Source organism: Pterocles gutturalis, unplaced genomic scaffold, assembly GCF_000699245.1.
Source record: "Pterocles gutturalis isolate BGI_N339 unplaced genomic scaffold, ASM69924v1 scaffold4089, whole genome shotgun sequence".
In the NCBI taxonomy this organism is placed as follows: Eukaryota; Metazoa; Chordata; class Aves; order Pterocliformes; family Pteroclidae; genus Pterocles; species Pterocles gutturalis.
Window position 1 is genome coordinate 26,131 of NW_010132975.1, and position 15,643 is coordinate 41,773.

Here is a 15,643-nt window from a genome sequence, read left to right on the forward strand (position 1 = left end):
TGAAAACGGTCACTATGGAAAGATAATACTCCTCAAAACCTCATGGAAGATGGATATACCAAATGCTTTGGCAGTACTGTAATAAACCCAGCATAACAACCACAGCACCTCCCTCTGCAGGGCTGTGTCTGGCAGGACCACAGGCACCAGTGAAAGGCCAATCGACTTCAGCAGCAACATTTTTTCATTTAACATTCATTTGCTTTCAAAAAAGCCTTACTTGGCATTCAACAGAAACTTTCCATCAAGTGTGTTATTCAATTTCTAACAATGACTTATCTCTAACAGTTTCAGAAATGAAATATGCACAAAAAATATGATTCCGTTCAGGCTGAATCTTTAGTCTTACTGTCAAAATAGCTTGTGTCATCCTCAGACTCCAACTGTGGGATGAATTCAGCTTTCTGCCGAAGTAATCCATTCCAGTCCAAATCTTTAAAGAACCGATGCTGTTTCACTTCAAAGGCACTACCTGAAATAAGCATCTTTTATTGAAGAGTATTTCTTTCAGCATTTGCATTACAAGAAAAACAAAATCTAAAAATATCAAGGGCCTAAAAGAATGTACCTGAGTACATTTAAGTCATGCATTTTCCAGGAATTTTGAGAAACAACTTGTCCTTTTGCCAAGTGGTACTGGATAAAATCTGGACAAGATTTCCTCCTTTCCACCTCCTCTTCCTATTTAATGACAACACATGACTAAACTGGCTGGGTGACAGCATCTGCTGTTACATTCCACAGCAAGCTGCAAGATTAAGAACTAATTAACATCTTAATTTAAAAATGTCCAAACTCTAAATACCATCTTGTTCGTAGCTAAATGAAGAGAAGAAACTCAGAAAGGTATGAGAGTGGCTCTGCTCTCAAGCATAAACTCATCCACGTGCTTAAAACAAGGCAGGTGCTTACACATCTTCCTGAATTCCTATCTTTTATTATTAACCTCAAAAGTTTTGGTACCCAGAAGGAGAAACTAAGGATTATCTGTCTACTAGTATGGGCATTTTTTTTCAAAATGAAATGAATATTTATAAAAGATGTTCCTGTCTTTAAAAAAGAGAATAGCAGAGGAAAAGAGATAAAAGGTTTGCTGAGTGCCAGGGGCACTACAAGATGCTGAGCGGAACAGCAATCTCAGCATTTCAGGTATATAAGAAATAAAAAAAATCAGTCCATCAACTCATTTCATAAGGCAAAAACTCTACATCTTTTCCATGACAGCAACATCTTTCAAGTTCATGGATTTGAAGTAAAGAACACGTGAAAACCATCTGATATTATTATTAATTCATGATATATTCATCACCCTTGTGTGCACATGTGTTAAGTCTGCTGAATACATGTGCCTTTTGGAATTGTTATATCTTTAGGTTTTATTTTATCCTTAAGGTGTCGTTTCCAATTGAAAATCCAAAATTAAATCAAATAAATCAAATCAACAAAACATACAACCTGTGCCTTGAAGCCGCAGTGTTGCACAAATTATTTTAAAACAAGAGCGTAGCTAGAGGCTATTTATGGTTATTTATTATCAGGAAATGAGATGTGTTGACTTGTAAAACTTTAAATCTGACCTTATATACAGAAAGATTGACATACACATCTGACTTTTCCAAAGAGACTCTGTTGTATGTTTGGAGAATTGTACAGTACAGGCCTCTAGGAATGGGAAAGTTTTCATTTATTTTATTAAACCCAGGAGTTCACATCCATGTAGGGGATTAAGCCCCTAGTCAAAGAGAACTTTAAAGAAATCTGATTATACACTGTTCAAAGGGAGACACCCCTCAAGCCTTTAATGGAACTGAACAAATTTGAGAAATTATGTTGCCAAGCTGACGGTGCTCCCTTCTTGTTTCCCAAACAAGACAGTCATATCTGTCTGACTCATGTACAATCTCTGCTAATTCTCAGAGCTTCATCACACAGGATTCATTGAACCCAGTACAAACTGTTTCCCAGTTCTAGATGCTCATTTTTCAACATGGGTGGATGTGCGTCACTGGCAAGGTCGCTTCTTTTCCTGCTCTGGCTACTACTTTCCTATGCACAATGTTCCTACCTGTTCCCATTCTTTCCAGAGGATTTTGGCGGAGAAGCTTAGAAATGAGGTCCTGAGCATCTGGTGGCAGTGCATCATCACCTTCTGGCCAGGCAATTTCATCTGGGGACAAAAAAGAGACTTGACATTTTCTACCAGCTTCACGACCAATTTGAATAACCATTCACATTCCTATACTGCAAAACGCAGCGCTCAGTGCCGCCCCAGAATCGTAAATACCTTGAATTCAGCAGCTTGCATACCTAATATAATTCAAGCATTGACATTTTCCAAAATGCATAAAATTCAGCGTCAGCTAAAGCTGCTGTCAATCCAAGCAGCGCTTGTGGAGAAAAAAAAGCATTAAGGACTCTATTAATAAAGTATGAAATGGGACTTCCATGACAATCCATAAACAATGACACTGACAATACTGCGGCTGTATCTCGTGCCCGCACATTCCACGCTCGTTATACTTGGAACAGAAAGAACAATTCACAGGTAACAATTTCATGCATCATATTTAGTTCTTTGCTGAAATTCGCTTTTTACAAAGGACAGTTGCCAAGTGTGTTAAAAATTTACTGTTTCAGAAAGCATTCCCAATAGGAAATGTTTTCACTGGCATATTCACTGAGAGAACACAAAGCAATCACTTGTCCAACTCCAAGGAGGAGAAAGGTTTAAAAAGCCACAAGATGTGAAGGAACCAAGTACAACAGCTCCAATGTGTCCTGCTTAGAATTTCCTTTTTATTTCATTTATAGAACAATTACTAATTGACTGACACTTGCACCTAAAGCAATAACCAAGATCAGACTGAATTAGACCAGTTGGCGGCTGCTCCTTTCATCTTCTCCATCACTTAAGTTAAAAGACAGAACAGAAAAATCCCCAAATATTTTTCCCCAATCCCACAGGGATTTGCATGACTCCCACACCACACACAATGACAGAACTATCTAGCAAGATGATAAGCAACTCAGTAACTTTTGATATCTGGAATCAGATGGACGCTACTTTGACACTGAAAGGCAAATATCTTAAAATTAAAAACCATTATTTTATATCTAGTGTTTCCTGACTAAACTGTGGATCCTCAATATTTTCAAGATTTTTCTTCACAGCACACTTTGAAACCCCTTCAGAACCAGAACAGAAACATACCACTGATCACTTGTCCAAAGAGCTCTTCAGGTGTGTCCCCAAAGAAAGGAACGCAGCCGACTAGAAACTCGTACAGGATAATTCCCATGGCCCACCAGTCCACGGGCTTCCCATAGCCCTGCCGCAGGATCACTTCTGGTGCGATGTATTCCGGAGTCCCACAGACCTTAAATGGAACACACACGAAAGCAATAAGCCTACAAACTGCCAAAGTAATAATCAAGCTTTTTTTTTTTTTTTTTTAAATCCCCTCTCAGGGCTTTACAAGGAAGTTATTAATGTAACTAACCACTTTATGCTGTGAACTGCTTTCACGGAGCAAGAGTCTATATATGAGGAACACATTACCTGCTCAGAAATGATATCACAAACCATGAAATGTTCCTAGTGTGGACATGCCAGCTAAGCAGTTCTTTGGTGCACACACTAGTAAAGCATATGGGAAAAATGTGTATTCTGTGTGTACACGTCTGTCTGCTTGATGGATGTCTACTGGCACAGCTACAGCTATCAGGAACTGAGTTTTGACAAACCTCTCACAGCTCTGTGCTAGCAAAATTTAGTTTCACAGATGCAGAATTAGCAGCACAGCATGACTACACACTTCAGCATTTAAACTTCGGAGGTACAGCTGGCACAGACAACAGCTAAGGAAATCACATTGGCAGATCTAAGTTGCCTCAGGCTTAGAAGCAGCAACAATAACTAAATAGTTGTAAAAAATACAACACTGCGAAGTGCAAGACCATGATCTAGTGACCAAAGAGTTCCTGCTAGAAAAAAGCATCATTACTCAGAAACAAAGGAAGACAATACCTCAGGATTATTATGAATTAACAGTTGGCACAGCTAAAAAAGAAAATCCAGCAGCGATCCTAGGTATTTTCAGAAGTATTTTTTAATCCCATTATACAAGGCACTGGTCACCCTGCATCCAGAACAGTATAGTTCCTGTCAGCTATGCCCACACCAACTCGAGCTGAAAGAGGTGCATGGAAGAGCTATTCATTTATCAAAGGAAATTCTATCTTGTTATCTAGAAGACCTTAGCTAGTTAAGCCTAGCAAAATGAAGGCTAAGGAGAAAAATGACCCTTAGTAAATATCATGGGGATAAAAATCAATCTTTAAGCCATCAGATAAAATTACAAGAAGAAACATATAGGAACTTGCCATGAACTTTCTAAGCACCAGAAGGGGGAGACCGTGGAACAACCTTCCAGCAAAATCCATATTTCATCCCTAAACCAACCTCTGCTCACACCTGCACTGCTGCCTGGGCCATACTTTCAATATCCTAAACTAAAAGCTGGAGTGCATCACTCCAAAACAAGTTGACGTAACAAACAACACCACTTTATGCACAAGCGTAAGAATGGACTTGTATCGTTTCCTTCCATTCTACAACGCACAGAACAGTGTTGAGGCAGAGAGGGAGCACTTCAAACTCCAGTTCTATCCCAAGACAGAATCCTGCATCTGATCCCACATCAACAGACAAAATTTTTCAGCTTACCTGCTTGTCCAGGAACTCCCTTGTATCCTTCTCAATGTGTCCCTCGTAAAGATTAGTTGTAAGACTCATTAATCCGATTTTAGACAGTCCAAAGTCTGTTAGTTTGATGTGACCCATGGAAGTTATCAGGAGACTAGAATAAAGAGAAGCAGCAAAATAATCCAACCTTCAATTTATTGTTTTCCAAAAGCAATTTAGAAAAAGAACACAAGATAATGCTAAGCAAGTTCCCCCTGCTACACCTGGACAGAACCTCCTATGCAACCAAATACCACAGAGCAGCCAAGCTAACTAGAAATCAGACTACCTTCTGCCATAATTTCATCAGTGTAGCAACAGCTTTGAGATAATATCTGAAGACGTTCTTCCCACCCTTTCTCAGTGTCTATCTGGTTCTACATCAGTAGCAAGAGACTCCATAAAATCTCCTACATGCCAGGTGCCATTGAAGATCTCTACTGTCTCTAGCCCTCACGGCAGAGAAAGCCCCCGAAGAACCGGCTCTGGAACTCTTTAGCTTTGGAAGAGCTAAAGACTTACTTGTCAGGTTTTAGGTCACGGTGAACAATCCCGTAATTGTGTAGATACTCCAATGCCAGAACAGTCTCAGCAAAATACATCCTTGCCATTTCAACAGGTAGGGCACCAATGTTCTTGAGAAGTGTAGCACAATCACCTCCTAGAAAACAAGTTGCAAATGTGGCACAGTGAAATGGCAAGTGTCAGTAAGAAAGAACAGCTACCAGTCTACAACACCAGATTAGAGTAAGTTTCCTAAAGGCTGTCTCTCTCAACTCTGTTAGCCTGAATTCGAAAGCTCTCTCTACACTCCGTCTTGAGCTTCAAATAAATATTAAAATCTTAGGAAAATTGAGAACCATGTTATGTTGGGCATGCATGGTCAAGAACTGTTTCCAAACCCTAAGCAAGCCTTGAAGAAAGGGTAGTTCATGACTGGCCTCTAGAAATTTCTTTGCTTTCCACCACTGAGACATATACTACTTCTGATATACAAAATTCTTAACATAGTAAGTAAACACCTCTACAACTACTAATTGCCTCTTCCTACACATGGAGGGGCAGCCATGCCTTTGGACACAATAGTAGTCATGAAAATGACTACTGATTCACGCTTCTTAAGGAACACTGGCCACACATTTCATTCGACCTTAATCTCTACTTTCAAATAGGAATTAATATTAAAATTTGTTATGTCAATACATCTGCTCGCATTCCACTAATTTATCTGAAAGATCACTGATACAATAACCATAAGCTTATCTTTCATAAACATTCAGTCAAGCAAATCAGGCATAAGAAATTAATCCTATCCACCAGTGGAAATATATTGCTTACAATAAGATACAGTGATAAAATCAAATAATATTCCAAAGGATAAGCAAAACAAACAAAAAAAAACCCAGCATAAAATAGCACTGTATTTTTTAAAAGGCTGCTAAAGAACAAAGGCTGTGTTACTTTGTGATGTTTCTTAACTGCCTTTTTCTAACTGTAATGCCAAGCAAATGTGCTATGGATCTAGCCATGCCAGCCCACGGGAGAGTGGGAGGATTTCTTTCCAGAGAGGACTGGAAAATTCATACCGGCTTCTGACCCCAGCAATTTTCTACATGTAGCTTTATGTTTCCTCAGCTCCACAGCAATCATGTCATATTAGTCACAGGGATTCACAAATGGAGTATCTCCTTACGCTAAACTGTACTAGCAGTAGAATGACTCATTTCTCCAGCTCAGCCCAAGCATACGCTCGTCCCTGAAAGGGCACCACGACCTCCCCTGTGACTGCAGGGCTGGCTGAGCTTGCCTTCCATGAACAAAGGACTAGTGTACGCGTGAGATGGGCTTCCCATTTATTGTGCTCAGAGCAGTGCACTGACCAGCCTTACACCCAAAAAACCACATCTTATAAATCACTCAGCAATGTCATCCTTTTCGAGCAAGCACACTGCATACACACTACATGTCCATCCTATCCAAGGTCCCTTTGGCAGGTGTTGATGGTGACAACCATACCTTCCACGTACTCCATAACCATGCACAGGTGGCGCTTGGTCTCAAAGGAACAGAACATGCTGACTACAAAGGGGTTCTCAGCAAACGTCAAGATATCTCTCTCCACAAAAGCCTGCTGGATCTGGTTTCTCAAAATTAGGTTCTGTTTGTTGATCTTCTTCATGGCAAAACGTTGACGGGTGGTCTTGTGTCGCACCAAATACACAGCTCTAGAAAACCACATACCAAGAGGAAAAGTTCTATTTTCAGTTCAAACTGTTTTGAGGTTTTTTGGGGGGTTGATTTGTTTGTTTTGTGGTGGGTGTTTTTTTTTGTTTGGTTTGTTTTTTTTTCTGGGGGAGGGGGGGAAGTTGGTTTGTTTGTTTGAAACAGTGATGGTAACCATTTCGGATGGATCCTGACAGACTTATCTGTGGCTCCAGAAAATCCCATCTCAATGCTAAGCTCCCCTAGAAAAGAAGGAACCCCATGATGCTTCCTTCCAAAAGCTACTCTGTGTTCCTGAATTAAGCAGCATTTTCACTCACACGACTAACAAGGAGATATTTCAGACACAAATGGCACAAACCTCCTTAAGCATCATCACAGAGAGGCATATATTTTTCAACACTACAGTCACCATTTCATTTAAAAAATTGTCCAAAATGTATGGAATCAGCACGATTTCTTTCCAAGCTCCATAAAATTAATTTGACGCAACACTGTCACTTGGGATTTCTTTGAGTAAAGTATCTCTTACATTTCTATCATTTGCAGATCATTAGATTCCTGCACATTAATAACACAGTTTGCAAATAAAATTTTCATCCAGCTTGCTTGCCTTATTGAATCAGTACTTGTTTCCTTTTCTCTGGGGTATATTACATTTAACATGGTATTATGCCTCACCAGCAGCTGACTATAAAATACACCCAGTATAAAGACATATAAATAACAGCACAACTACCATCTCTCTCCCCTTTTTACAAAGTTACATTTAAATAATGGGGCCTGTGCAGAAATGGGACTGAAAATGTATAAAATCTTGTCTAAAAATGTACCTCTTCGACCTGCTCCATTGTGTCTTCACTGACTAAAAAATATGCTTATAATTTTTTTCAAAATGAGTTGCTGTTAACTAAGCACCCATTTCAACAAAACAGTCAAGCACATGCTCAGGTTTTGCTGTTATGACCTATTGAATATCACTGCTTTTCAGTTACAACCTAATGACTATCACTGGTAAGGATTTATGAACTGCAAAGAGTCAGGAACCGTCTTTAAAATTCTAGATAGGTTTCTATGAGCAGTTAAGATTTTAAACGACCAACTTTATTCTGGATCCTTCAATGGATAATAAAATCTAATAGTATTTTTACTGTATTACTTCTCACAGTAGAATTGCCCCAATGTAATTTTAGCATTTCTTTTAGTATTTCAAGTGCTCGCAAACAGCCACATATGTTACATATATAATCTGAATACATGGAAGAATGGAAAAGCATAAACCACTTCTCCCTCAATATTCTTGCTGTTTCAATGAATCATCAACAACATTTGCTACTACAGAATTTTACCCTCACTCCTTTAGCCTGTAAACAAACACAAATCACGGGACTTAACCAGACAGCATGAAAGGAAATACAGATTGCCTCACTAAGCAATAAGGAAATGGGTGCAAAATAATTTTCTCAGACTCATGGAACTATACTTTTTTACTATTACTTAGGAAATCTCACAATAAACTAAGTGACAATATTTTCCCTAGAGACAATGTTTAGGGAAAATGTTTTTGTCATCTCAAGCTAAGGTCCTGAAGTGTCCATATTTTACCTACCTACCACAAAGAAACAGAGCAGAAATATTTACTGGAAAAACAGGCTTGAGGACACAGCTAGGAAGGCTTCAGAAAACTTGCACCACAGAGGGATTAGGAATACCATATTCTGAAAGCTTTAATGTAGGGCAACTAATTTTCCTGAGCTGGAAGCTGTGTGTCAGTTCAGTGCAATGTAAGGGCTTCACAGCCAGGAACTATGTCCAGGTACCAGGGCTGTTGTCTAAGCAAGTCCAAGAACATGCAAGAAATGGCATCTCCCAGAAGAATAAAGAAGACGTCACAACGTCTCTGTAAGACTCAAGCAAAATCCATTTATGCTTTGGAGCCAACAAAAATAAGTCATTAGCTAAAAACTTTGCTAAGCCTTTCCCTGAGTAGGACGATAGTAGTATTTTCTTCCAAAGCAAAGTCTAAATGCCGTACCCATAAGCACCATTACTGATCAACTTAATAGTTTCAAACTCTTCTTCAGATGGAGTTTTCTTTGACTGGACAGAGGCCCCCCGGCTCTGGGGAAAGACAAGAAAATGGAAATCAGGAGCAGGAATTACTTCAATGTATACATCACCTTTTGTCCTTTTCTTCTTTAAGCAGCATTCACCCAAACTCAACCCATTTCTAAACCTCTGGAGTCCTCAACTCTAGGAGAATTGTCTATCTCTAGGACCCCTGCAGATTCCCTCCACAAATATTAGCACAAAAAGTCAGTGGACTATAAGATTCAGGCCTTTCCCCAATATTACAAGTTTTTAAGAAACAATAAAATAAACAACAAAGGATCTTTGAAACCTAGCAAGTTATATAATTAGATTTTTTCAATGGTCTGTTACTAAAGCCAACTCTCTTTAATACCCATCACATTTCACAAATGCAGATGTAAAGAACTACAGATTATTTTTGTTTGCAGCTCTAACAAACCATCAAAAATACTTGATGAAAAATCCTGTTTGCAACTTTTAAGTAGTTCACTATCATGGTGTAGAGATTTCCACATTTTTATGAGTATATACTCTAGTTTTAACGTGCGCTTTTAAATGTCAGCACTTTTTTTTTTTTAAATGAAAATTGCTCTGCGTTATAATTAATTCTTCACTGTAGACTACTTCTTTCCAGAGGAAAAAAAAAAAAAAAAGCGCTAGACAGAGTGAGTGTATTACTGCTTTACCTCGACTGAATCATCTGTCTCAGGAGTGTCTGGGCTGTCATAGCTATTCAGCTGGGCCATTTCTGAAAAGAAAGAGGAAAGATTACTCCTAATGATCTCAATCAAACACTCTTTGTTTATACCAGACAAACAGGATTTTAAGAGGTGCTTGTAGATGACAGAGGACATTTTTCCCCTCTCTAAAAAGTCATCCCAATTATACAGTGATAACCTTTAACATCTTGCAAGCTGTAGGCAGTATTTTATATAAAGATGAATATAATTAATTGTTCTGATTTCAGCCTGACTTATTCTAGATGGTTTCTATAATAAGTAAAAGCAATAAATGCAAGTTTGGGCAAACTGCTAGCTAGTTAATATTAAAACATATTCCATGCATATATGCCTGCATATAGCCTGGCAGCACCTCTGTACTCCAGAACAGAAAAAGCCTAACATTTCAAACAAACTCCCTCCATGAAATGTGTCTGATTCTGCAAAATGGTGAGTAGCAGCAGCAAACTGGGAGAAAGTCAGTTAGTTTAGGCTACTCAGCTGTCTTAGGAGATGGTATAAACTTTGCAAACCCAAATCCTACATTAACTACTAGTCTCTGAACAGACGCCATTGACACTTCTGGGTGCCCTCCTTACAGAAAGGAAATAAGGCACCTTGACATCTCCACACATTTCTAAAGAAAATTTGACTTTAGTAAGGGGAATTAGTGATGGAAAGGTTCTCTCCCATGACAGAGATCAAAGGAAATTTCCCTTTAATGTCAGATTTCAACAAACGCTATTAAATTGCATTTAGCAATCTTTGGTAGAAATTTTCCCGAAGAGCTCTTCACTTGAAGTCAACCTGTCACTGTCATGCCAGTAAACACTGTAGAAGCTAAACTAGTCCTATCCAGACTACTAATTTATGCTAAAATTATGCTCTCCTGAGAAAACAAAAAGTATGGTTCAACTGCTGAAACAGTCTGCAGTAACCTCCAGTCTCTGTCACACTTCCTATTGTTGCTGAGCAAGCCGTGCATGCTCGTAAAACTTGTCATAGGAGAAGCGATTCAGCTAGCAAAGTGCCAGGCAGAAATATTAACTCACAAATTCCAAAGTTTGGATCTTCTGGGCCTCTGTACGTTTACAGCATATTCAATTTACCATCTGCAATTCTGGGACTGAGCAGAAAAGCTGGTACTTTCTTCTAAAGCATTACTCAAAAGAGAGTTTCACTGCTACACAAGATGTAAAAATGCAATCTCATATCCACCTAAAAATTCATACTGGTCCTGGTTTCTCATGGCAAATCACAACAAATACACTTTTCACAGACAACAAAGTGGGATGACAGGACACTTTCCAACCAGGCCACTAGCAGGCAGTCAGATCAGAAAAATAATGGGTAAATTTACTTTTACTGTCCAACAGCCCAGAGAAAACAGTTAAATCATAAAGCCATTTTCTAACATTGTTTCAGCTATAATACAGGGAGACATTATTAACAACATAAGTAAAGAACTGTCACCGCTGACATGCGATCCTCACCCCAGCAATGCTCCTTTGAGACATGGGGCTGGAAAAGACAGTCTAGAAGTTGACAGCAAACAAGAAAATGAGGAAAAATGGCCTAGAAATTAAACCAATAAAATAAAAGCATCCTTCAGCTATGTAGTGACCAGGAGATCTGGTTATCCTTTCAGTAGTTTGGAGAGTACAAAACAAGAGTTCTCACCCTCCAGGGGATCCCTGGTGAGTCCCAGCTGGCTGATAATGTAACGAGGAATGTCGCATTTAATTCCTTGCCCTTCCTTGGCATGGCCTTCTGCAGCTTCTAACAAATGGTAGAACTCTTCAGGATCAAACTCCTACAGCAAGGAGGTGAGAGAGGCAGAGAGAGGTAAATGATTCAGCTTTACAAGTACAAAAGGTTTCTCCCGCGTATAGGAGATTCCTCAGAAACATCCAAAGTTAATTTGGGGCTCAGCAGTGATGCAAAACATTTGCGGTTACAACAGCAAGTCAATGCATACCACCCTGCTCTGCAAAAATGACAGATATTTACAGCCTGCTGGATGTCCGCTGGCTTAAATCTGCAAATCAAAACAGGACAAGGACTGTGGGGACTTTTTATGAACCAAAACCAGACTATTGGATAATACAGTCACGATAATGCAAGCACTATTCTGGACCCACCTCCCAGTTTTGTTGCACTGAGACGCGGCAGGGAAAGGTCTGTGAGGAGGACTGAGGTGACTTCTTCTGCCACCTCCATCTGACAGGTGAGTTACTCCAATACAAACCTCTCCTGCTTTCAAATGTCACCTCTGATCAAACCATACACCCATCCAATTCTGTAACTGTCCCAACCTTAGCAATTGCTAATAAAATTATTAATAAAACAGCAATTGCTATTTTATCAGCAGAGAAGATTCCAGTTTCTAGATAAGAAATACTGCTGCGGTATATCTTATACAGGATCATCTTATCAACTCAGCCTTGGTGTACGTGATCTCTAGGGCAAGAAAAGGTTATAAGAAGGTGTGATCCCTTTTACTAGACTAACAGATAGAGTTGGCAAGCTTTTTGAGGCAGGAACACTCTGTTTAGAAGCAAGTTCACTAGTTAACTTTAACTCGCCCCTACAAACCTCATCATTCACCAGCAACGAGCAGCTTTGCCAAAACATTTTCTAGTGAAATGGGAGTATAAAAGGGGAAGAGTTACAGCATACAGCTGTGAGGGCATCAGAAAAGATGAGCAACAAAAAGACAGCAACAATGCAAGAAACAAAGTTCCTTCCTAACTGGAAAATAATTGATCAACTGTCTCAGAACTGGCAGAGAGCAGGAGCCACACCAGAGAGGACCAAAAGAGAGAGATGGCCAACAGACCGCAGTATAATCCAGAGAAAGAGGTGGAAGGGAAGCTGGAGTCAAGGAAGAAATCTTCAAGATACAGCTGTTGGTCATTTATTGATGAGTGAAGTACAAAAGAAAAAAAAAGTCTGGTGACAAAAAATTCAAACATAAAAAAATTAAGAAATTAAATAAATTTTAGTTCTGTCTTCTTTTTAGTAGATTTATTTAATCGTTTGAATACAGAAGAATGATCCTTATTAACGGGAGGCAGGTGCTATGGAAAAATAATCTGAAAAAGAATAAATTACATACTTTTTCCCAAAGATGGTTTCAGTGATGCACAAAACACATTATTATTTTCTTGAAGCCCCAGAGACTCAGTCCATCAATGTTTCACAGTCCAACAGGTCATACAAAGACTGAAGCTAAATAACTGAGGTTTCAAATACTTAAATGCCTCCACCACCATTAAAACAATCACAACCATCACAGCCACTACCTATATGGTCAGTTATTTCATTTACAAGGAAGAAATAAGAATGAACTGTGTTACTAAAATTAACCTTAATATTAAATCTTAGAAAAGCTGTTTAAAAATTCACAAACAATTGAAGCTAAAGGTTAAATTACAAAACAGTATTTTAAAAAATAAAAATTAAATGTAGCTCTCGAGTTATTTAAATGGTTGACTATCCATTACTATATTTCTTGTTCTTTTATGGGATAAAAGGAACATTAATATTTAATTCTCCATGTCAGCAGAAAAAATATATATTTGGGAAAAAAAAAGCTAGAAAGGCAATACAGGTTAAAAAAACCAGGGAAGACTAATATATAAATACAAATATTTTTTTTATTTTGAAGCCTAGCCACTTCATTGTCAAGGTTGTCACTACATGCTTTGGAGTTCATTACTCAAATCTCAGTGACTTTACTGCTTCCACCTGCTCCCACTCTGCAGAACATCAGGTGCAGAAGATAGTGGAGGAACCTGGAGACCTATTGATTTGCAGCTAAAAGCTGGCTTGAGTTTGGAACTGCTTGCAGGTATAGAGATGGGTTCACAAATGTTTTCCTAGGTGATGTGTTACTAGTAGATCATACACAAGCATAAATGACATAAATGCAGCAAATACACACAGTAAGCTTAAATTTATTTCCTTTCTTCATTGTCTTCACTTAAAAAAAACATTTTGAAGAAGTGCTGGAAGACAATTGGAGTCACAAAACTCATCTAAATCACAAAAATTATTTTCAAAGCCAAAGAATTCCCAGACTGAATGGTGTTGTGCCCAGGATTTTCAATGTAATCTTGTGGAGACTTCTTGAATAAGCAAGCATAGGCATCTATCTCGCTGGCTGTGCAGCTTACTTCGTCACTGATAGTGGTCTCCCTTGCACTACAGGGTTCACAGCAAAGCAATACAACTGATGGTCCTGGAGGAGGGATAAGGGAACCCTCCGAAGTCTACCACTTCTGCAGGTGTTTTTAAAAACTGGTATCATTGGAAAGATTGGACCACTCATCTATTTTGTAAAAGAAATCTCTGCAAAACTCATTTATCTTCTAGTGACTCCAGTGATAAAAGCCACCCATGCACAAACTGCCCTCAGCGTGCTTCAAGTGTTAACTGTACATTTACATCAGGCCACAGACTGCTAATTTAGCCAGCTTCTCTAATGTCTCAAACAGATGTAGCTTCCCTGTCACTTTTATGTCCAGAAAGAACCATCAGACTGTGTGCTTCCACACACCAGCGAATTTCATAGGTTTTCCACTGTAGGTTTGTGACACCTTCTCCAGCACTCCAACAAGTTTTTGTGACTCTTCCCTAAGTTTCAACAACCTTTTGAAATACAGACACAGAACTGACTCCTATAACCAATAACCACCAAAACAACGTGTACACCAGAGGCATGATCACCTCTTTCCATATATATTCAAAGTTTATGTTAACCCTCTTGCCCTGGCATCACCTTGAGAACGCACACTCAGGCTGCTTCTCCACTGTACCTACAAAATATTTTTGGAGTTGCAGAACTTCAGGTCATAGTGGCCTATTTCACTGGGATGACCTGAACACTTCTCAACATTTTCTGAATTAAATAGAAAAAATACGTTCTTACTAACCAGAGTAAGTTGTTTAAAAAGCAACAAGACTTGCTTTTCCATATATTCCAGTAACACCAAGTAGGATTTCAAACTCAGGCATTCAAACCTGCTTGGATCTCTCACTGGGCTATCCCTCTGTGTGTTCACAGCTGGAAAACTGGGTCTACGTAAAGAGTTTGAGTCCAAGACCCAAACACCATTTATATAATGGAAAATAATTTCTTCCTTAGTGACAGTTCTTTCTTAGCATGGCTCTCTGGGCACCGTATGCACACCATACATTACAGGCTCTTTACTGTAGCTACTAACAACACGAGGAAAATCAGGCGGCATCAAGTATCATGAAATGATGTCAACAGCTACACCTGACCCCTCAGACACACTATACTAAAATATAATTTAGCTGCCGTTGCAGCTGACAGTCCATTGGAAAGATACTACTACACTAATAAAAAAGACACTTAGTACTTCTTTTTTAAAAACACTATTTTTCATCAACATTTTAATGAGAATTTGAAGCTTTCTCTTGAAGGCTTTGTGTTCCTTATCTCCTCAAACACACACCAGGCTCTTTAGATCATACAAGTGCTCTCCTGAGGACCAAACTTACCAGGCACTCAAGCAGCCGAGCTGGTCGTGCGATGATAATCATCAGCTTCTTCACAAGCTGGGTAACGAAGGCAACCTCGGAGCTCTCGGATCGCTCGTGGGCCTGTGGATACCAGAACATCACATTATGGTCCTAGCAGTGTACTCTTCATTTTTATATGTCAGATGCTGAACACAGAGCAATCACCAGCTCTGTAGCTAATTCAGCAGCAAAGGCATGACCGAGTCAGGGCAGGCAATGATCTCAGCTCATTCAAGGATGCCAAGTTACATATAGCTATTCCATTACAACTGACTCCTTTTATCATGCAGGAGATATTTCAAAGGCTCTATTTGCA

At 39.1% G+C, this 15,643-nt stretch overlaps 1 protein-coding gene across 1 annotated transcript in view; it reads right to left on the reverse strand.

The window, feature by feature from the left end:
- The window catches only part of LOC104467315 (microtubule-associated serine/threonine-protein kinase 2-like), a 98,274-nt gene that overhangs the window by 16,533 nt on the left and 66,098 nt on the right, over positions 1-15,643 (reverse strand). Inside the window, exons 9-19 of the mRNA XM_010081049.1 lie at positions 15,307-15,408; positions 11,458-11,590; positions 11,271-11,312; positions 9,745-9,806; positions 9,003-9,088; positions 6,761-6,969; positions 5,267-5,405; positions 4,727-4,859; positions 3,212-3,377; positions 2,066-2,167; positions 350-472 (exon numbers count right to left, since the gene is read on the reverse strand). Coding sequence (XP_010079351.1) covers positions 350-472; positions 2,066-2,167; positions 3,212-3,377; positions 4,727-4,859; positions 5,267-5,405; positions 6,761-6,969; positions 9,003-9,088; positions 9,745-9,806; positions 11,271-11,312; positions 11,458-11,590; positions 15,307-15,408 — 1,297 coding nt within the window. The remainder of the gene's footprint in view (positions 1-349; positions 473-2,065; positions 2,168-3,211; positions 3,378-4,726; positions 4,860-5,266; positions 5,406-6,760; positions 6,970-9,002; positions 9,089-9,744; positions 9,807-11,270; positions 11,313-11,457; positions 11,591-15,306; positions 15,409-15,643) is intronic.